Source organism: Carettochelys insculpta, chromosome 1 (genome assembly GCF_033958435.1).
Source record: "Carettochelys insculpta isolate YL-2023 chromosome 1, ASM3395843v1, whole genome shotgun sequence".
NCBI lineage: Eukaryota > Metazoa > Chordata > Testudines > Carettochelyidae > Carettochelys > Carettochelys insculpta.
Window position 1 is genome coordinate 167,909,591 of NC_134137.1, and position 23,272 is coordinate 167,932,862.

General features: G+C 42.7%; 1 protein-coding gene across 2 annotated transcripts in view; it reads right to left on the minus strand.

Moving 5' to 3' along the window:
• Positions 1–16,576, minus strand: part of MED14 (mediator complex subunit 14) — a 59,774-nt gene extending 43,198 nt beyond the window's left edge. For both annotated transcript variants that reach the window (XM_074995003.1, XM_074995012.1), the window contains exons 1-8: positions 16,191–16,576; positions 14,267–14,293; positions 8,838–8,943; positions 6,990–7,163; positions 5,903–6,032; positions 3,343–3,471; positions 2,866–2,973; positions 754–886 (exon numbers count right to left, since the gene is read on the minus strand). In XM_074995003.1, the coding sequence (XP_074851104.1) occupies positions 754–886; positions 2,866–2,973; positions 3,343–3,471; positions 5,903–6,032; positions 6,990–7,163; positions 8,838–8,943; positions 14,267–14,293; positions 16,191–16,372 (989 nt within the window). In that variant the 5' untranslated portion in view covers positions 16,373–16,576. The remainder of the gene's footprint in view (positions 1–753; positions 887–2,865; positions 2,974–3,342; positions 3,472–5,902; positions 6,033–6,989; positions 7,164–8,837; positions 8,944–14,266; positions 14,294–16,190) is intronic.
• Between the last annotated feature and the right edge of the window lie 6,696 nt (positions 16,577–23,272).

Below are 23,272 nucleotides of genomic sequence, written 5' to 3' on the forward strand. Positions count from 1 at the left end.
ACAGGCACAAGCCTGAAGTCCTGCCTGCCGCCCACAACACCAAGGCCTTGGACCTGCCGGAGCCCATGATCCTGCCCTCTGCATACTACCCAAACAACGTGGAGATGCCCGACTGGCCGGACCCGCCCACTGCTACTTACCCGGAGGAGACCTGACTTCCTGAGCTGTCCAAACACTGAGCGGGACCAAACACTGATGGAGGTGGAGGTAGGAAGTGGCCCAGGGAATGCTCCACCTGAGCCCATGGTAGTGTGTTGCGGCCTGGATCCCCACTACCCAGCTCACAGTGAAAGCTGTTGCTAGGGCCCAGGCTGGGACACAGAGGAGTGGGAGAGCCTGCATCCCCGCACCCCACCACTGGAGAGGCAACCCCACACCTCTCCCGAGCCACACCACTTTGGAGGCTGTTTGCCTGCTGCTCCACCTGGAACCAGGGCCAGGCTTTCTGACTGTTTGCCTGCTGCTCCACCCTCAACTAAAGGCCAGGCTCCTTAACTGTCTGCCGCGGCTCCACCATGAACCAGGGCCTGGAAGCGTCCCCTGCTGGCCAGCAGCCCCGTAAAAGGGGACAAGACTCCAAGGAGATGGCCACCGGCCCCGAGGTTGGTCATATGCAGACTGGGGCAAGGAGCAGAGGCCCATGCCGCCCAGAGGGGGCACCCACCACCAGCCGAGACCGTTACACAGCAGCATTCAAAACTTTTCTTGCATGTCTGTCAACATAAATAAGTCATTGGAAATCACATAACTTACTTCCAAACAGAGAGCGAGAGACACTTCCCTGCATGATATCGCTCTACTTGCACAAGGTCACCCCAACGTTCCCGAATCAGCATTAGTGTCTGTGAATGCAAAACTTCTAACTGAAGTGATAAGCAGAAGGAGTCTGAGGAACGGAGTTAAGCAAATACCAAACACTTGCTGTATGGTATACCAATTCACTCTAAGATAACAGAACACCTTATATCTTTTTCAGTGGTTCCTTATACATACCCACGGCTCCCCCAAAACATGTGAATACTTGACGGCAGTTTATTCTGTATACAGTGTTAATTATTTGTGTAAACTGTCTTACACAGTTTACACAAAGTTACACAAAGTTCTTACACAGCATACTGTCAAACTTGCAGGATACTCTCTTCTAAGTGCTCCAGATATTTGAAATCAGATGGTCTTTCAGTGAAAGAAATATTACAAGAAATGAAGTTCATAATTAAGTTGTTGGAAAAACTTATATACTGTTATAGTACAAGCTTAAGAACACTTGTTTCGTCTGCATAAAACATTAACCTATCCACAACAAGGGCTATTTGGGTAATGTGAAATATTTAAATATTAATTTATCCCTTGTGTGAATCAAGTCAATCATTTCTGCAGAGATTTTCTATTTTACCGTCCAGAGGCACAAAAGGGGTTTAAACACACTGTCATTCTATTACTCAAAAAATGATTGTTGGCTACCGCACCTTGAAATAGGCATTTTATTCTATATCATTTGCCACATGCAGCTACCCAAATGTTGTCAGGATGAACAGTTTGGTACACACAGACTATGTCTACAGTTGTAATCAGGGTGACGAGAGATTACTAACAAAGTGCTGCAATGAATATGCAGCACTTCATTAGGCAAATTGTCCCCCTTGGCAACTTCAAAGTGCCGGCATGCCGTGTACCCACAGGCACTTCTAGTACCCACGCTACTTTTAAGTGCCTTTACTCCACTTAGAAGTTGCCGCGGGGGAGAATTTACCTAATGAAGTGCTGCATATTCATTGCAGCATTTCATTAGTCATCTCCCATCATTCTGATTACCATGCCCACTTCTTTGAAGGAGGCAAGTGTAGACATAGCCAAAGCTACCCATCCTGCTGCTTTCACATGACTTGAACAAACAAATCAACTATGCAATCCAAGTAACTTCTGCTTCTACTAATGACTCTTCCTTGGTGGACCCTGAGAATAAAACTCAAACTATTTCTACAATACAGTAAACTCCTTCATATCCGGCAGCCCTGGGACCAGGAAGTTGCCAGATATTCCAATATTCTGGATAACAGAGAGGTATACCTAGCAATGCATAACACTAAAATAAAACAAGATTAGATATTAAGAAACCAAAATGTATGCAGAGTACTTTATTTATCAACAATAACAGTATTGTACACTGTAAACTTATAGGCAGCATCTATACTACATTCTCCTTGCAGCAGAGGAATTCAAATCAGGGAGATCGAAAATGCATATGACGTGCTGATTTACAAATCTCTCACTTCATTTGTGTAATTCTCATGACAGCATGTTGCCGAAATATTTTTTCAAAATCAAAAACAGCAGTGTAGATGGGATTCCTTCAGAAAAAATCCCCCATGTTCAAAAGAACCCTTTTTCCTAATTTGATTCAGGAAAAAGGGTTCTTTTGAAAATGGGGTTTCTTTCTGAAGGAACCCTGTCTACACTGCTGTTTTTGTTTTTGAAAAAAATCTCTTCCAGAACCACGATTGCACAAGATTATGCAAATGAAGTGTGATATTTGGAAATCAGCATTTAATTTACATTTTCAATCTCCATCATTTGCATTCCTCCTCTGAAAGGAGAATGTAGTGTAGATGCAGCCATACTGCGTTTGCTGTATTTATTTGTATTTACATTCACTATACTGTACTCACGAAAAACAAATTTACTCATGGCTAAAATTCTGGTTATTTGAGAGTTCCAGATGATAGAATGCCAGATATGAAAGAGTTTACTGCACTAGTGGGCATTATACTTGATCTTAACAGCGCTTATGTTCTCTTTTGAGCTCTAACCACTAGAAGGTGAAGCTATTACATCATTCTGTTTAAAAAAGAATCCTTGGAAGGATACGCAGGCAGCTGTACATGTCCTGAAGTGGTTTCTCATCAGCAAAGAGCCGAGACTGGACCAGCTGATGAATGAAGTTAATCTGCATACTATGAACCAAAGCTCGACCATCTTCCATGAATTAAAAATAGTTCATATTAGAGATCTAGGTATCAAGTCATTTTAAGAAAAAAACTCTACCATACTGAACACCTTCCAGATGGTTAAAAGGTATTTAGCAACTTGGGTTTGAAGGAAAAGTAACGGTTCTCTTGGTTTATCCTGGGAAAATACTATTGAGGTCATACCTCTAAAACGTAGAAAATATACTGAGCAAGGTGGTGGAAAAATAGGACATGTATGATTTATCCATATCAAGTTGGTTGCATTCGAAAAGGCTGTGCAATTAGTTTTATTGCTTATAAATAAAACATGACCATTTTGAGAGCAGCATCCCAGATCAACACTAAGAACTTAAGAATAAAAGACTTCAGATGTTACCTCCAGTCTCTTTATCTTCAACTAGAATTTCCAGTTTTAGGAGGCGCCATGGGACATCAGGGTCATCTCCCATCACTGTTAAGGTTGCTTCAAACTCCCCCTCAACTCGAAATTTTACACGGCCATTAGCTAGGAGAAATCATGAACTTAGGGTGGTTTTTAGGCTCATCATGTTAAATGGACACCTCAAACCTTAGAGTGCAAAAAGAGTTCCGATACAAAACAAAAAAAAATCTTCTATGATACCTACTCTGCTACATGCATTACTACAAAAATTTATTCACCTATTAATGTTTTATGCAAGAGGAAATACCAGATGAACAGTGTGGGCAGGTCCCGTGTATTACTTTTGTCAAGACATGTAACACACCTGCCAGTTGAGTACAGATTATCTCCTCAACAGTATGCAGACAGTGAATCACATGAAAAAAATATTTAACTGATAGCTTAACATTTCCAGAACTACTTCACCAATCACTAAAAGTGCCTCTGCATTTAGAGATTAATCCAGTACAGCACTCCTCTGTTGATGCAGCCTACACTGGCAGAAGTTGTTTTTTGTGTCAGTGCAGGAACACCGCTTCCCAGAACATGGTCGTATCTTCATTCACTGGAATATTAGTCAGCACAATTAGGTGAGGCACAGGTGTGATTTTTTGCATATCCTAACTGAGATAGCTATGCCGAGATAGCCTTATATAGCCTAAAATGTCTAGCCTCATTTTTTAAATTCTTTGATGCACAGAAGTTTACAAAGTACTCTGTACGTGCTCCCAATTGACTGTTTCACAGATTTGTAAATGCTGGAAGAGACACACAAGTTTAACCTTAGTACAAATAATGCACCTTGCTGAAGCCTAGGGGTAGGCTACCTGTACTAAGCCTGACAGTTCTTAGCTCCATCCTTAATTGAAAAAGATTCTAATAGACAAGGGTATTTAAGGCATCTCTTAGATATTTATCCCAAAAAACATCGCAAGCCATATTACCTTTACTTTAGATAGGGCACCATGATGCAGAAGACTAAATTGCCAAAGCATAGGTGACTGGTGAGGAAGACTCCAGGGAAAAGGGCTGCCAACAAGCTACATGCTCCCCTCTTTAACTCATTCTCCAGCCCCACCTTACCCTCCTCCTTCTTCTTTCCTCCAGGAGCTGCATGACATTGGTAGTGAGTGTGGGTAAGGAGGATGCAGGGCACCGCACTTCTCCAGGAGAGTGGCGGGTTTGCAACCACGCTTACTGGAAGCAACGCAGCACTGATGGTAAGTGAGGGGAGCAGATAGAAAGGTTTGCTGGGGGGTACATGTGACCCCTCACCCCCCCCCCACGCATTGTGCCTGAGCTAAAGCTCCAAAGGAATTACATGGTGAAGGAGGGAATTGAACCCAAGTCTTAGGTTAGGCTGGTGATTATGGTGTTATCCTTCTACTCAAGGGCTACTACAATCACAACACTAAGAATGCCTAGGATTATGTAGTTTACCAGTCTTTTACAAAACCACAGTGGGTTAGATTTTCAAAATTAAGAGTCACTTATGTATTTTTGAAATGTTTATCCAATAACCACACATTAAGACGTTAGGTTAACTGACTAATCCAGAAAATTCAAATAATAAAAACCAAAGGCCATGTCTACGCTAGCTAAAAACTTCGAAATAGCCATGCAAATGGACATTTCGAAGTTTACTAATGAAGCGCTGAAATACATATTCAATGCCTCATTAGCATGTGGGTGGCCACGGCACTGGGAAATTGACACAGCTCGCTGCCGCGCGGCTCCTTTTCGAAAGGACCCCGGCTACTTCAAAGTCCCCTTATTCCTATGAGCAGATGGGAATAAGGGGACTTCGAAATTGACGCAGCTCGCCTCTGCGTGGCTCGTCCAGACGGGGCTCCTTTTTGAAAGGACCCCGCCTACTTCGAAGTGCCGCGGCTGCCCGCATGCTAATGAGGCGCTAAATATGCATTTCAGTACTTCATTAGTAAACACTGAAATGGCCACTTTGAAGTGTTTGGCTAGGGTAGACGTAGCCAAATTCAGTAACCCTACCTAGAAAAAAATGGATCCAATACTGAAGTTTCAATGAATTTTATTTACTATGACCTACGCTAATGGACATTTTAATATGCATGTTGCTAGTTGCTAAAAATCAGGTTAAAAGTTAACACCAATGGAAAGAGCCACAGGAATAGAGAGAAAGAGAAAGGAGAGACTAGAGTAGCAGCAGTCCCAAATCAGCAAAAACTATGTGCAGATACATAAGACACAATGGTTCATGAAGACAAATGCTACAGTCATAGAACAGAAGAGCAACCCTTCCTTTCTGTTGCCAGAGCAGGGCTTATTGGATATTTCACAATAGATGTAAGTAAAATTATACAACTCCCAGCTCTTTCAGGCTGTGTCAATTATGTATACTAATGTCACACAGGGGCAAGGTTTCAATCTTTACATTCTTCAAAAATTTTTCCCAGTAATGTTTTTATTAAAAGCCTATAATCGCTATTTCAAATAGCCTGAAACAAACTAGTCTTTAAAAGTAACTTCAGGTCCTTACCAACTGTAAGGTTTGCCAACTGCGGAGGAAGATCTGTAGTCACTAGTCGATGTCGAAGAATCTGGTTTAGCTGATGAAGTGTAGTTTGCTTTTCACTTTTTGTTATTGGGTCAGGAGGAATTATTTTATCCTGTTAAGGTAAGTATCAACATGTCTGTATATATCAAAATGAGATAAAACAACTAATAAATAAATCAACTTTCACAAATGATACAGAAGACTAACACTGGAATACTGAAAGTAGAATAGGATGCAGTATGTATAATTAAGCAGGCATTTTTAAAACATGAATCCTATATCCTCGTGAATTTGCCTTCCTATGAACTCGATTGTGCCCTAGACAGACCACCTTGTATTTAGGAAGAAATCACTAAACTCAGCCCTTTAGACTACCAGACCCCGCACGTCATCAAGTTGCCTTATTATTTTTAAATGATATTGCTGTAACAATTACGATTGATAGCTAGATTTTCATATTGGCAGGAAAATAATCTAGAATTCTGCCATCTTACATGACTTCAGAAAAGCTTGCTTAACCTGAATGGAAGCTAAACAAGGAAATTACAAAGCGATAGCTGAAAATGTTTCCATGCATCTCTGGATACAAAACACGAAGTTATTTAATCTTGGAGGGATCCTATAATAGCATGGATTAAGAGGATCACAGCTACAACCAGGGATAGTGCAAGCAGCAGATTTCAATCTCATGTTAGGTTAGGTATGTATTTCTCTGAGGTTTAGCTTTAATCAAATGATGGATAAACAAAGAAAAAGGTTTGCTCCTATCTTGGTACTAGGGCAGAAGTAGTCTAGCAAGACAGAATCTTTGACAGGGAAAATGTACCTTGTTTATATACAGAATGTTTCTTACAAAGTTAGAATTTTGCATATTGTATGACTTTTTAATTAGCTTGTACTTTAAAGAGATGTAAGTACTTTATCTGAGGTACATATTATGTAATTTATATGCAGTACATGGACATCTACAGGACAAGAAAGATGTCTGACTCTGTTTCACTAATCTGTGTTTGTTACCTGAAGATATTTTAGAAGAGATCTTTTTCAGCTACGCTGGAAAGATATTTACCCTAATACACGTTGGCAGACGTGGATATGACCCAGTTGTCAACACATCAATAGCATATGGGATAGCAAAGCTGGGCAGGCGAGCATGAACCAAAGCATCCCTAGCTAGTGATGCTAAACGATCAGCAGTGTCCACAAACAGAATAGCTTGTTGATCTAGGAAACTTGATATCGTCTGTAAGAAACAAAAAAGAAATACTGACCGCCAAAGTCAATCGTGTGCCAAAATTGTCTCCAAACAGTATTCCTCCCATCTTCCACAATTCAAGAAAACTTATATTTGCGTGAGGTGGAAGGAATATTTTGGTATTCTTAAATACTCACTCAAGGACATATATACATTTTATTTCTCCCATCACCATATCCTTTACAGATAAAACAGAATATCCCCACTCTAAGTAAATGGCTTATTTTTCTTTGATTACAGGGAGGTTCAAGCCTGAATTTAAGCAATTTTTTGGGAAGCAAGAAAAATTCAGGGAGCTTAGTAGATACACTCTGAGCTCCCTGCCTTTGCACATTCTCAAGTTCCAGAGAACAGAGCTTCCATGAGTGGTAGCTCTCTTGACTCTTCTTCACAGACCATGTGGAAAATGTGAATAGGACCTTGCGGATTTTATTCATAAGTATTTTGGATGTAGTGTGGGTGTACTTGTGCTGTAGTATTTTTATTGGACCTTCTTCCCTGGTGAGAGAGAGAGAAGCTTTTTTTTTTTTTGAACTTACACAGAGCTCTTCTTCAGGTCTGAGAAGTGCACTCTTTGATTCAATAAACAATACTATATCATCCACTTTGTGTGGATAATATTTTGGATGTAATGCTAAGGAGAATAATTTGATTTCAGCTCATACTTCACAGCAGAGGTTTCCACTCCTACACATTACGAAATGTTTGCAGCAGTTCACTTGTGGACAGCTACTAGATTGTCAATAAACTGACTTTTTGCAACATCCTGGATTTTGAATATATGGAACCAGGAGCAGGACTTGACTATCTCACAGTACCTACATAATGCAGATTAACAATATTAGTGCTGAGATCAATGTTCCTGCCCCCCACCTCCGCCCTATCACCTAACCTTTAAATGTTTTCACTCCTGATAAAGCACTGAACATGATGTACAACCCTGATGTCTACCTTCCCTATTCATGAGTTTAAGAGAGTAACCATCTCTTAGAGACCTAGTGACACTAGGGCTGTGGCCACACTAGCCTCTCCTTTCAGAGGGGCTGTGGTAATGTGGCACTTCAGAAGATGCTAATGAGACGCTGCTATGAATATACAGCACCTTATTAGCATAACAGCAGCCGGGTGGGATTCAAAAGTGTCCGTTTCAAAACGCATGCTACCCAGGTAGCTGGGAGCCTTTCGAAACGACCCCCCTAATTTCCAAAGCCCCTTCTTCCCAAACTCATGTGGGAAGAAGGGGCTTTCAAAATCAGGGGGTCATTTTGAAAGGCCCCCAGCTACAAGGGCAGCGTGCATTTCAAAACCAGCATTTTCAAACAGCGAGCAGCTGCCGTTATGCTAATTACATTATGCATATTCATAGCAGCACCTCATTAGCATCTTCCAAAATGCCACATTACCGTAGCCCCATTGTGACCAGAGTGTAGCAGTTCAGAAATTATAACTTACAATTATTGAACAGAATGAGGAAAGCATGTCACTTAATGTATAACTCTTACGTACATCTTCCTATGTAACCTGCCTTTTTTTAAATGATGACAGAGAGATAGCTGTGTTAGTGGTTTTTTAATGTGAGCATTTCAGAATCTCTTCAGAAGGTACTAAATGCCTACCCACAATTTTTAGGTCATTTTATATCAAGTTAGGTTGCTAACTTACCGCACATTTTTCCACTTTCCCAGCATTGTTAGCCCATTTTACTAAGGCTAATAATCGAACAAACAGTTGACGTGTACGGCTTGCAAACTGCACTATTTCTATTTTTCTGTAAAAACAAATCAACAGTCAAGTCAATACTTAAAAAGCTCACAAAGGCATGGTTTAGTTGCAGGGCAGTTTTCTAAAGAGAATTCCATAGAAAGTCCCTTGAATCTAGTCAAGTTTATGTTTTGTATAATACAGCATCAATTCCAGTTGTACAATTTCCCCTCCTCCCCATATGGTTTAACCTTTTCATCCATTAGGTGTGGCACAGATGCAAGTTTCTTCCTGAGACTTGTCTTTCCGCTCTCTGCTTGCAGAAATGCTGCACGCCCAATTTTCTTTCCTTTACCCTCACTATTTTAAACCACTGCTAAAAAATAAAAAATATCTGTTCACTACTGCTTGAATGCTACTGTCTCTATCCACAGCACCATGCACTCTTCCCCACACCAAATAAGAGAGCAAGTGAGTCATGCTTGGATCTCAACTAACACTTTCATTCCAGTCTGTAAAATGCTACCTAGGACATGGGAAGTGTCTAATGTCATATAATTTGGTCAGAACCTATTGATTTCAAAGGAGTTACTTTGGATTTACAGTTTTTGCTGTAAATGCTGCTGAAAAGACAAAGTTTATGCTACATTAAGCAATTTCCAAAAAACAAATTGTGATTTTTAGTCAATAAAGAGATATAAATTTAAGGCCAGAAGGGACTGTTATCACCTAGTCTGTCTGACCGCCCGCAAAACACAGGACACATAATTTCGTCAAATAATTTCTTCAACAAGCCAACACTGTCTGTTGGTACTAACAAATGCATTTTAGAAATATATCATGATTCGTAAGACTTCGAGTGATGGAGAAACCACCACATCCATGGGCAACTTGTCTTAACAATTACATTTAAAATTTTACGTTTTGTTTTTAATCTGAAATTTTCTAGTTTCAGTTTCCAACCAGAAGTTCTTATCGTTTCTTCCTACTCATTCACAGGTTGGCAACCTGCAGATCTGGAGCTGCATGAGCCTCTTTAAGGACTTCTTTGTGGCTCCTTACACTAACTGCAAAGTGGAGAAAAAAAAAAAAGGCCCTCTTGATTATTTTCAATAAATGGTAAATGTCTAAAAGCCCCAAAATGAACAACTCATATCTAAATAGCAAACGATATGTGATCTCGGAACATTGGATAAATCCCCCTAGCATCCTCTAGAGAAGATGGTTCAGGAGTGAAAGCCAGGAAGACAGTGGTACAACACACACACGCACAAACACATGTAAAATGCGAGGAAATAGAACATGTAAAAAGTTTGTGACCATCCTGCAGTAAACATGTATGCATTCCAAATCATTGTGCATGGGCTGTCCTTTAAAGAGGGGTTATAATAAATAACATCAACCATAGTTTTTAAGGACTGTCTCGCACTCACATGCATTGGAGCTCTTGAATTATTGATTTTTTTAACCAAATTGGAAAAAATGGATCTTCTTGCTATTTTGTTTGCCAATCCTTATACTAGCTTAAAGAGCCTTCTAGTCACTTCAATCTATTTAGTCCATGCTACAGAAGTCTGAGCCCCTTAAATCTCACTATAGTGAGCTTTTCTAGACTGCAAATCCTTTTGGTAATGCTTTTTTAAACCTTCTTAAATTTTTCCAACATCCTTTCTGAAGAGTTAGCACCAGAACAGGACATCGTACTGTAATAATAATCTTAATCATGTCCAATACCACTCCCCTGCTACTATTACTTTTAATAGTAATAGGTAGTCCCCAATTTATCAAGGCTCCCACTAGCTGGAGCAGCATTTCACAAACTGAGGGTAGGGACCCTAAAGTAAATCACAACCTTGCTTTAATAGGGTTGCCAGGACTAGCAATAGAATTGCTAGGATCCAGGACTGAAACCCATGACCCAACACCCAAAGCCAAAGTCAAAGCCCAAGGGCTATAGTTCGGGGTGGCAAGGCTCAAGTTACAGGCACCTCACAGGACAGCAGGACTTGAATGTGTTCTGGCTTCAGTTCACTCTCCTGAGGTCATATAGTAATTTATGTTATCAACAGGGAGTTAGAGAACCCTTAAGCTAGAGCACTGAATGAGTTAAAAAAAAAACAAACAAAAAACTGGTTTTCCATCACTGCCCTTTCCATTATTCCCCTTAAAAATCCTTTACAAAGCTACGGCATTCCAGGATACAGTTCCCCATCATGTAAATGTGACTTACACTCTGTTCCTAGATATAAGAGCTTGCATTTGGCTGCATTAAGAGACATGTTGCTTGATGAAGATGGGGCTTTAAAAAGCTAGTGGAAAGCCTCTATGAAATAAGTATGAAAGGAGAATATATAAACCTAAAAATTTTCTGATCACTACCTAGAAGAGATCACTAAAAAGCCTGCTCCTCTATGTGAAGGGATATTTAGCAAGTATTAAAAATTCTCTAGAAGGTAGACTAAGAGTAAACTAGGAGGTGAAATAACTGTCTTGCCATTAAGACAAGGTCAGTATTTTAAAGTTGTCGTTGCAACTTAATATTAATTTATAATTATTAAAACCTTATCCACAAACCAACTTCAAAAGTTTGCTTTTTAATTTGAAGAGTAGATTCTTGCAATCATCCTACGTAGACAGGGCCCTTATTGCAAATTAAAATAACTACTGTTGAGACAACACTCATTTGCTGACTAAAAATACTGCAATTATTTTGGATCACTGAATGTTTATCCAACTATCTGAACAAGAATTTTCTTTTAATACACTTGAACCTCTCAGCTGGCAAACAGACTATGTTGTATTATGGAATTTTCCTGACCACAGATGTTTGTTCATACAGTAAATTCCCACTTTAAGTGATTTCAACATACACGTTAATCATATTAACCCAAATGTCAAAATCCTGGGCTCCAGCCACCTGCTTCCCCCATCTGGGGGAAGCCAGGGGGGATGCTGCTGCTGCTGCGGTGGTGGAACCCTCAGCCCAGGGAGCCAGGATCAGCAGCACCTGGTCAGTTTTCTGCCTCCCTGCTGCTCCCCAGCACCAGCTCCCCACTATTCAGAGGAGTGGGGAAACTGACCAGCTGCTGTGCTGGTCAGTATGGTGGCTCCTGTCAGGGGTGGCAGCAGAAAGCCTGACTGATGCACTGGTCAGCTGCCTGATCTCTGGGAGCAGGGGGGAGCTGGGAACCAAGCAGTGATGTGCTGGTCAGTTTCACAGCTCACACCAGCGGAGGGGAGCCAGCTCCTCAAGACCTGTGCAAAATTTGAGATAGGCAAGGCTGCCCAGGAATGCAACCTTCCTGTAACTTGGGGGTCTACTGTATGTATAACAATCATTAATCCACTTAGATCAAAAATATAGATTACTTCTATGTCACTGGAGAACAAATAAGGAAACAGGATTTACAAATGGTGAGAATGAACGAGTTACTTGTTATCAAAAGCCAAACCCATGTTCTTTTCCTCTGCGGTACAAATGAGTTCTAAGTATCACTGCACCACATTATCAAGGCAGTTCCCTATTCAACTGCTGTTTTGGATTATTGTATGTAAAATTAAAAGTAATTTACTCTTATCTATATGAAGCAGTTATAATCTAGTATTAGTGGTATCCTTTGCATATATGCATGTCTTTAAAAAAAACAATCCTAAAATATCAGGATACATAATTTCCTAGAATCATTGCTTAACAAAGATTTTCCTAAGAATAATCTAGCACGGGACTTAAATTTAACACAGATTTTAATTAGAGTTTAAACCTGCCAGGTATCAAGCCTTCATCACTGATGGGTGTATACTGCGCATCACCAAGACAGCATCTTTCAAGCTGACAGTATTCCTTTAAGAGGTGCTTCTGGAGTCTGAAGCTATTAAATTTCTCTGCATCGTTACTGATGCTATGGTAGCTCTCATATGCAGGAGCAACAGAGTGAGTTGATTAATTAAGGAACATCCCTTACAGCAACTGTAGACAACATTAAAGAGCTAGAGAACCACTTCACCAAATGGCGTCACACAAAAACAAAAAAAGCATAATCTAAATCACACGGCAGCATACTACATATTGATTCAAGCATCACAATTCTATTTCAGACACCACAGATTGCTTGTGCATCTTTGTAAGCATTCAACATTTTTTCATCCTTCCCCCTTCCCCATTGTTAACGAAAGAGATCCAAGCTGATTCAGTCTATTGACCAGCGTGACCTTGTGAGCCTCACAATGCAAGTTCCAATTAAACTGACAAATGCCACAACAGCCGCAAATTCCACTCCCCTTCCCATGTCCAGAACAGCCATGGGGCTAAAGATACAGGTTGAAGGTCCTCGTCTATAGTAAATGGAGTAACAATCATAAGAATCACAGAACATTAAAAATGAGGCAGGGGGAAATATTGGGCATGCAGCATGACTGCAAGAGTGAAGAGAAAAGTCTCAAGAAAACATACCAATTTTACTGACTCAAAACCAGGATCTGGCAGTAGAACATCTTAAACCCCCCTGAAAATATGTTTTAAAAAACTGAAATCTATGCTCTATTAGGCAAAATACATGCTTACCTTGATACACAACATTAATTCTAATTATCAGTAGAATTATTGGGTTTGTATGACCTGTGTGTCTTCAAACTAAAATAAGAAAGAGTTAATTCGATAGCAAAGAAGCCACATTACACTTTTCTGGCAAGTTTCACAGAAGCAACTCAAACCTTCAAAATAAGCACACTAAGTACTTCAATCTCAGTAGAAGGAGAGATTATCTTAAACCTGAAGAGAAACCAAGTTCTTTGTTTTCTACCAATCTATTCTACATATTTCTGAAGTGTACAAAGCAGGTTCAACAACCATAAAACAAAGCTTCTTTAACTGTTGTTTAAGAAGGGAAAGGTGACTCTCTTATTATACAGAGGAAGCAAGGAGGTTTTATTCTATATATATTTTTCAGGTACTAGTCCTGTATTGAGAAAGAAGACCTACCAGTAGTACAGCTGCATTTGTTCAGGTTATTATTCTCTTTCCCCTTAGAATCAATACCAGATAAGGCATTCCCATCATCCAAGTTCTAATGGCCTGTTACTGCCCACAAAAAAGGGAAATCCCTCAGCTGAACTGTGCAGTTCTTGCTGGGGATTTCAGAAGCACATTAGCAACAAAATCCAACAATCATAAGCAGTTTCAAATTAATGTAGTGATTGCTGTCAAAAAACGCTACTTCTGTATAGTCACACAAGGACAACCCAATGAAGAAATCATTTCAAAAGTTGTTTGGCTGGTTTTTAAATTCAGACATATCTTGAAGTAAGAGAAAGTATTTTATTTCAATGACCCCACACTCACCTTAATGTTAAATTTAAGCATGCATTAATATTCCACTCTTGTTGTGACTCACCTTTCCATATCAGTCTTTCTTGGTAGTCTATTAAAAACAAAAAAAGCATTAATAAATGATAATACATTACAAACATATAGATATTTAGGTATAAATTAATCTTCATCCAGTAAACTCTTATAAGGTAACAATTAAATTTAAGAGCTACTATTCTACCAGGAATAATCTACACACTTTGGAAAGTGTGTTTCAATAAGTTGGGTAGCACTTTTTCATATTCATATAACTAAATTGATCAAATTTCACTGTTCAAAAAGTGCTACTTTGATAGCCCTAGAAATAAGAGTTGTCTACTTATATATACACAACAGTCAAAAACAGGCAGCACCAGCATGATATCCACTACTAGGCCCTTAAAACTATCATTAAAAGAATTAACTTGAAAGATAAGACTGTTGCCTCACTGCTAAGCTAGACAATACAGGAAGCAATAAGTACTTCTAAGACTCCCCCCTCATTGTAGGTCTTTGACAGTCCTCCAGAAGACAGGACAAAAACTAACTCATTCATTTCACATAGGCTACTGAATAGACAAATATAATTTTTGGCACAAATGATACAAAATTAATGGCAAGGAAGTGCCCATATATATTCACAAAGCTCTCATTATCCACCTCCAAATTCCTCCTCAAAAAAAAAAAATTTTTTTTGTCATGATGCTTACAAAAAGCTTTCAATGACTAAGCCGCTAACGTGCAAAGACCACAGACTATCATGCTGACCAACAGTGTCTCTTAGTTGAGCTCCTTTCACATATTTATGAGTGTGTGTTGTCTCATGTCATGCTCAGATGGTAAGCTTCTCAGGGCAGGAAATGTTCTTTGGCTTGGAACCTACATTTTTTTTGCATTGTAGTGGAAACATCCATTCTTTGTGACAGTTAATTGTAAGGGAGACCTTCCCGCAAAATTAAGGATATTTTATAGAGATGAGGAGCCCCCATATTAGCCAAATGTCCAGAACATAGGGCAAATGCTGAAAATCCAGGCCATTCACATTTGATAGTAATTCTGGAAAGTCTATAGATCAACAGTGAATCTACTGCCCAACATATTGCTCAAGCTCTGTTGTATGTGACTTTTTTGACTTAAATTACATATTTGCCATCATATCCCAGTACACAGTGTGTATTGTGCAAATATTTTGGTAATATATTTGACTGTGAGAGAGCAATTCAAGATGCTAGTAGCAGATATACTGAGTGCATTATACTGTGAAAACCCTAAAACTTAAATGAACAACACTAGACAATGAACCAAGTTTTTTATTTTCTTTACAGATTATAAGTCTTCAGATAGGATTTATAAAATGACAGAAAACCCACAGATGTGCATCTCCAAAACTAGCTGAAATTCTCAGGTGGCTGGGCATCACATGAGAGTATGCCAATGATGGAAATATAATTTTCATAATCAGATACAATAGTTCAGAACAGAATTAGGGGTGCTTTTCCCCTTGGCCCAATATGTTCTTTTCCATATGTCCACCTACTTCACACTGTGAAATTAATAACTCAAAAGATGAGAAGTAGTTTAGAGACTAAATTAAACAAATTGCTTAGATTTAAATTCCTTCACTGCATTTTCATACAAAACACTGCAGCCACCACCAAGAGAAAGAAACAAGATATACTTTATCATCATGTATGTTTTAATATTAAAGAGCTTAAGTGAGAAATTAGAATTTTAAATCCTTCCCAAACAAAACTATCTTCAAGCTTGTCCTCTGCTTTCCAGCTTTTAGATCATTTGACTGATTCCCACAAACATTTACTAGAGGATGGAATTGAACCAAGAGGAGGTATAAAGCCACGTAGGAGCTAACTCCCCTGAGGTGGAGGCTTCGGGCAGGGACACCTCTGGACACCCAGCCACCTCCCCCCCTCCCCAGGGGCTGGGAGTGGGGCGCCGAGCGCGGCACTCACAGGTCCGCCAACACCGTCAGCTCCGCGTAGGTCCGGTGCAGCAGAAAGTCGATTAGGGTGCTGAGCCGGTAGCCGGGGCTGGCCGCCGCCGTAGCGGTACCAGGTGCCGGAGGGCCCGGGGCCGAGGCAGGGCCGCCGCCAGCCGGGACCAGCTGGTTGCTCTCCAACTGCACCGGCGCCATGGGGGCAGCAGCGCGTCACCCCAGGCAAGAAGCGCGCGCGGGCCCCGACTTCCCTCCCCCCCCCGGGACCAGACCAGCCACAGGGACCCCGCGGCGGCTCCCTCCCGCCCGGCGCGCGGGGCCGAGCTCCGGCAATGAGGAACGGGGAGGGAAGGCGGTACTAAGAGCCTCCGCGGAGCTCAAAGCCCGCTCAGCGCAGGGGCCGCCGCCATGATGGGCGACAGCGAACCGGAAGAGAACTGCTGCGGCGGACCGGAAAGAGAACCCTTCCGGCAAGTCCCGTTCGGAACCCCGGCGAGGGGCGGCAAGGCTGAGCAGCGGCTCCCTCCGGGCACCGCAGGGGGGCGGGGCCAAAGCGCCCTGAAGGGGAGGAGGCGGGGTGAGGGATGGTCGACTGCGGATCGGTACTGGAGCAGACGCAGAGGCGGAGGGGCTGAGCTCGGCGCGAGCCGGGTGGGCGTGGTCGCGCTGGTGAGGGGGCGGGGCGTTGGTAGGCCGCCCGGGAGCGTCTCCGTCTGTTCGTATCAGGGATCGGGGAGGGAGCCGTGTTCGTGTTGTCTTCGAGAACAACAGTAAGTCCTGTGGCACCTCATAGACATCTGACGAAGCGGGTCTTTGCCCACGAAAGCTTGTGCTCCGCAACAGCTGTCAGTCTATCGGGGCCACAGGACTTCTTGTGCTCTGGGTCTGCTAGGGCTGCGAGCGGGGCGTCAGGGCGCCAGGCTGCAGGGAGCTGGCACGGGGGGAGGCCTCGTGCCGGTGGGGGCCACGTGCCACTGCTTACCCCCTTCGCGGGCCTGTACCATGCAAAGTGCATCCTCGGGTGCCGGGTGCGCCCGTGGTGGGTGGCCAACACGGGACAGGTTAAAGAGTCCCGGTTTTCGGACGCGGCTGAGCATCCACCCCCCCCCCCCCCCCCCGTCCATCAGACCCTGGAGAGGTGCCCGGCCCTGCGCACCCAAGTGTGCGGATTTGAAAAACACTAAAAACGTGGAAGAGGTGGAATATTGTGCCTCGTCCTTAGTCCTTTTTTTCTACAGAAAAAGGTATTGGGACTCAAGTCTGATGATTCCTCATAGGGGTTAGGGTGGTCAGTTTTACCGCCCCACTCCCTGCATTGCTGTGGGACCAGCAGGGGCTCCTGCCCTGGACCTCACACTGCTAGGAGACTAGCAGTGAAAACTTTTCTGGTGTTCCAGTGGAAAAAAAGCTGCCTCCCTTCCAGTGCATTCTTCCAGAAAAAAGCCTTGGATCTTACAATCTTAAGCAGAGTCCACTCTAGACATTTCTTACTGGAATTTAACTAGAGCAAATGGTGGTGAACATACAGAAGCAACAAGCAAAATAAAGGAAATAACCTGCCTCATGGTGAAACAAACATGTAAAAATAAGGAGTAATGAATAACTGGTTAATTTCCAAAATGTATTATATATTTGTACAAAAATATTTAGGATAGTGAACATTCGAAAGCAAGATAAGGCTCAAAGTGTCCTACACATATGTATTAAAAAAAATTGGAATGTCACTATTTTTTAAAAATAAGATAAATAGCACAGCTCTGTGTCTTATTTCAGTGTGTACTTCAATTTTAACCCAAGAATAATACATTTAGTATTAATGCTGGATAGTCTATAAATTGAAAATGTAAGATTGAAACATTATCATAATTATATTTTTTCATACAACAAACCTCACTAAATTATACTAACTTGGACATTGATAGTAAATTACTGAATTTTTATCTTAGTACGTAAGCAAGAATAATACAACATAAATATACTTTGTCTGGCAATAAAGTGTTTTGGAATTTGACTGTTACAAAAAATCTTTCCTAAGAAGCTAAGAACAGAATTAGGAGGTTTCCAGACTAGTTAAATCCTGTACTTTCATTTGCAAGCATTTGTTTAGGGTATGTCTATACTTACTTACAGGGGGCCGAGGGGGAGGTTGGCGCGCCGCGATCGATCTTCCAGGGACTGATTTTGCGGCACATGTAAAGACGCAGCAAAATGGATCTCTCAGGGCTTTGCTGCCTACCCTGGTACTCTGTGCTCACACATGGAGTAAGGGACCATCGGCACAAGCCCAAAGAATCCCAATCTACACCAGGGAAGAAAGTTGATCCTGATACATCAGTTCTAGCTACGGAAATGGTGTGGCTAGAATTGCCTATCGGGAATTGACCTAGGCCTGCATTCAGCAGTGCCCAGTCTTCTTTAGCAGGCATTGCTTGGATCCTTACCTCAATTAGTTTTGCTTTTCCTCATTTAAATCATTGTTCCGGGATGAGGGTTTCAACATGAAGGCTGTGTGGGAAGAGGGGGCAACCCCAGCCCTCTCTCAACACAGCATCTTGGGGACAGGTGAAATGTGCCTGTCCATGGCTGCTGCAGCTGCAGGAGACAAAGCAGGGGGTGCATGCATGGGCTGTGCGTGAAGCTTTAAGTTGGGGAGGCAGGTCCTTCCACAGGCCCTGCCTGGGCTCTGCCCTCTTTCCACTATCTCCTTCCTGTCTTCCATCCCCTTACTGCATGCTTGGCCCCTTCCAATCAAATCCCCAAACCCCAATAAATCATTTTTGAAAAAGCCTTCCTCTTTTCTGCAATTCTTTCTCAACAAAAGTGAGCATGTTTTGTACTATGTGCCAGAGATACCTTGTTGCCTATGTCTAGATGCCTATGGAAATATACATACATATCTCGTAAAACTGGAAGGGAGCTCAAGAGGTCATCAAATCCAGTCCCCTGCCCTTTTGGCAGGACCAAGCACCATCCCTGACAGTTTTTTGTTTTGTTTTTTTGTTAATCTATTTGCCCCAGACCACTAAATGGTTTCCTCAAGGATTGAGCTTACAACCTTAATACAAGGCCAATGCCAATGCCAATGCAGAAGGTAATTAATTACAAGTGTAAGGAATGTGCCGGCAAGAGCTCAATACTGCTGAAGGATTTGGGGAATGTGCCCTTTAGACATCATTTGCATGAAAATTCAAAGGTGCACATATGTAATGCCTCATAAACAAAGACTGATGAATAGCAGGTGAAGCAATGAGCTTTCATCTGTTGTAAACATCATGTGGTCATAAAGTCACAATTTATGCTTTCGCTCAGTGTAAGAATTGTGGAGTCTCACCAATGCTTGAAGTTGTTGTGGGGAAGTAGGGCGGTCATCACTGCTGTGTAAGATATGGGTCATACAGGGCTCCCTCCACCATTGTGAGGATGAAGTGGAGAAGTATTGGCATTGGCTGGTGGGGAGCTTTTTGGCCATATAGCCATAAGGCTGGTTTGATTAGTGTCCCTTTCTCCTCGCTGTTCAAAGATACACCTAAAGCTGGGTCTGTAGTTATTTTGTGAGAATCCACCTTGGTGGGTACTGGAATGCTGTTAGGCCTAGAGCTGAATGCCACAGAGCTGAAATCACAGGATTTTGCATAGAGCAAAATCCACAAGACAGCAGGCAAATGGCCAGCAGAGTACAGCAGACAGGTGGCTGGTGAGAGAAGCAGCAGGTGGTGGGCAGGAGTGACTAGCAGCTGGTCAGCAGGGCAGTGGGCAGGAGCAACTGGCAGGCAGCCAGCAGGGTGGCTGGTAGGAGCAACCAGTGGGTGGCCGGTGGAACAGCTGGCAGGGGCAAGAAGAATGCCGGACCAGCACAAAGGTGGCATTGCCTCAGGCTCAATGAAGGAATGCATCAGGGTGAAGTGTCAGCACCTGCATGGACTGGACAGAGTTGTAAGTGGGGCATTTGAAGCGGGATATGGAGAAAGTTTGGGTGTGTGGATTGGACCCTCACAATATTGGACTGGTGAGCCTGAGAGGCAAAGGACGCTGCTCAATCCGTTTGAGCTGGGACAGTTACTTGAGGGTTGGTTATGAACTTTGGGTGTGGTATTTTCCCAAGCTTATGCCAACTGACTTTTCTTCCTCTTTCGTTAAAATTTTCTTTTCTGCACTCAGACTCTGTGCTTGCGAGTGAGGAAGCATTGCCTCTCTGAGGCGCCCAGGGGTGTGTGAACTTCTGAGGCTATTGGGTGGGGCTCGAGCCAGTTCCATGTGACATGGATGAAAAGGAACCCCTAGATGTTGAACCTGGTCCTGGGTGCTGCCGACTCCTTTTGGCAGAAGGGTTCCCAAGCACTATATTTGGGAATAAAAAATGTTAGTTGCAGGTTTTTATACATTCTGATAGCTGACATGCGGGGAGAAGACCCCCAAAGCCCCAAAGCCCTTTCAGTGATCCTGGGGAATACAAAATGGCAAGCACCAGCTAAAGCTAACTGAGAAATCTCTGGCCTTTCTTCACACAACAAAACCAGGTTTCAGGCCTTACCCTCACCTGGCATTTGCCTCTTGACAAGAAGGAAATGGCTAGAATCAGACTGCAAAAGTTGCCACCTCGTTCTCACTTCTTCATACAAACAAGCTTGAGTCCTTCCTATGTTTATTGTTTCAACAACACCAAAAAGCAGTCATGTAGCTCTTTAAAGACTAACAAAATAATTTATTAGGTGATGAGCTTTTGTGGGGCAGACCCACTTCTCAGACCTGGAAATCCATCTGGAAACAGCACTATTTCAAGATCTGAAGAAGTGGGTCTGCCCCACAAAAGCTCATCACTTAATAAATTACTTTATTAGTCTTTAAAGTGCTACAAAGTGCTTTTCAGTTTTGTGAAGATGCAGACTGTTTCAACAGCAGTAAGCCCCTCAGACAATGTGTAAGAATTGCTAAGAGATGGATCCTGTCAGTAGAATACAGGCTGGCTGCTGCTTTAACAACAACACCCATACAGCTCATGGAACCAACAAGGCAACATGTCCCACTGAGGTATCATGATGGTGCCACATCAGTAGACCCAATAACTCTAGGAGTGAAGGGACCAATCCTGAGCCCTGTTCTCACCAGGCAAATGTACTCTGCCATCGATTGACAAGTGTTGAGAGAGAAAACCTTGAGACCTATCCTTCCAGTACCTTCTCTCATCCCTTCACCACATCCCTCCTCATCCCCTTTCATTTCTCCACACCCCTCTCACCCCAAGCTCCCTCCCTCCTTGCCCTCCCCAACAAAGCACTTTGCCAGTCCCACCCATTGCAGAATTTGAACAATTAAAAAAACTTAATTGCCCCAGCCCAGGTGGAAGGGGATTCATTGCTCCTGGATATTTATTGCTCTGCCCAGTTCCACTTAGATGGCCCTGAAGCCACAAATGATCCAGCCCTGCCTGCAGCACACCTACACCATAATGCTGGCCGGCCTACCTGTGTCTGGCTACGTCTACACTTGAAGCCTACATCGAAGTAGCCTATTTCGATGTGGTGACATCGAAATAGGCTATTTCGATGAATAACGTCTACACGTCCTCCAGGGCTGGCAACGTCGATGTTCAACATCGACGTTGCGCAGCACCACATCGAAATAGGCGCAGCGAGGGAACGTCTACACGTCAAAGTAGCACACATCGAAATAGGGATGCCAGGCACAGCTGCAGACAGGGTCACAGGGCGGACTCAACAGCCAGCCGCTCCCTTAAAGGGCCCCTCCCAGACACACACGCACTAAACAGCACAAGATACACAGAGCCGACAACGAGTTGCAGACCCTGTGCATGCAGCATGAATCCCCCGCTGCAGCAGCAGCAGCCAGAAGCCCTGGCCTAAGGGCTGCTGCACACGGTGACCATAGAGCCCCGCACTGGCTGGAGAGACAGCGTCTCTCAACCCCCCAGCTGATGGCTGCCATGGAGGACCCCACAATTTCGACGTTGCAGGATGCGGATCGTCTACACGGCCCCTACTTCGACGTTGAACGTCGAAGTAGGGCGCTATTCCGATCCCCTCATGAGGTTAGCAACTTCGACGTCTCACCGCCTAACGTCGAAGTTAACTTCGAAATAGCGCCCGACGCGTGTAGCCACAACGGGCGCTATTTCGATGTTAGTGCCGCTACTTCGAAGTCGCGTGCACGTGTAGACACAGCTTCTTTGTCTAGCTCAGGGATCAGTAACTCCCAGCATGTGTGCCAAGAGTGACAATTATTGATGCTGTAGTAATCACAAAGTAATATAATGGATTATATTACCAGAGAATTAGGGCATTTGTTTTTATTAGTGAGTACTTTATCTTCTAAAAATTAGTGTTCTGCACCCCAAACTATTAGTTTATCAGTTATGCCAGATTTTTATACCTACAGTAGAGCATTCTTCGTACAACTGGGGGAGTATTATTTAGTCTGTTATTTATGTGTAGTGCTTTATGGCAGTGTCTACACTACCTCCCTACTTCAAAGGGAGGATGGTAAGTAGAGTGTTGGGAGTTTATTAATGAAGTGCTGCGCTGCATATGCAGCACTTTGTTAAGCAAATTCCCCCCCGCAGCAACTTTGAAGTGCCGGCTCGCGTCTAGCCACGGCTCACCCGCCAGTACTTCGAAGCGCTAGGGCAACTTCGAAGTCCTTTTACTCCTCAAAATTTTGGGAGGAGTAAAGGGACTTCAAAGTTGTCCAGGCACTTCAAAGTATTAGCGGGTGAGCCGCGGCTAGATGCAAGCCGGCACTTCAAAGTTTAACACTTCGAAGTTGCCGCGGGGGGGAATTTGCACAACGAAGTGCGGTATATGCAGCGCAGCACTTCATTAATAAACTCCCAACACCCTACTTACCATCCTCCCTTTGAAGTAGGGAGGTAGTGTAGACACTGTAGACACAGCCTATGCGTCTAATAAAAATCCAAGTTTATTTTTAAATGCCTTCTAAAATGGTGGTTGTATTTTCTTTGCATTTTGTTCATATGATCAGAGCTGGGAAACCTTTTTTTTTTTTTTTTTTTTAAATTGTAGAATAATTCACAGTAACGATTACCACAAAGGTTTCAGTCACTGATGCCTTATAAACCAGCAT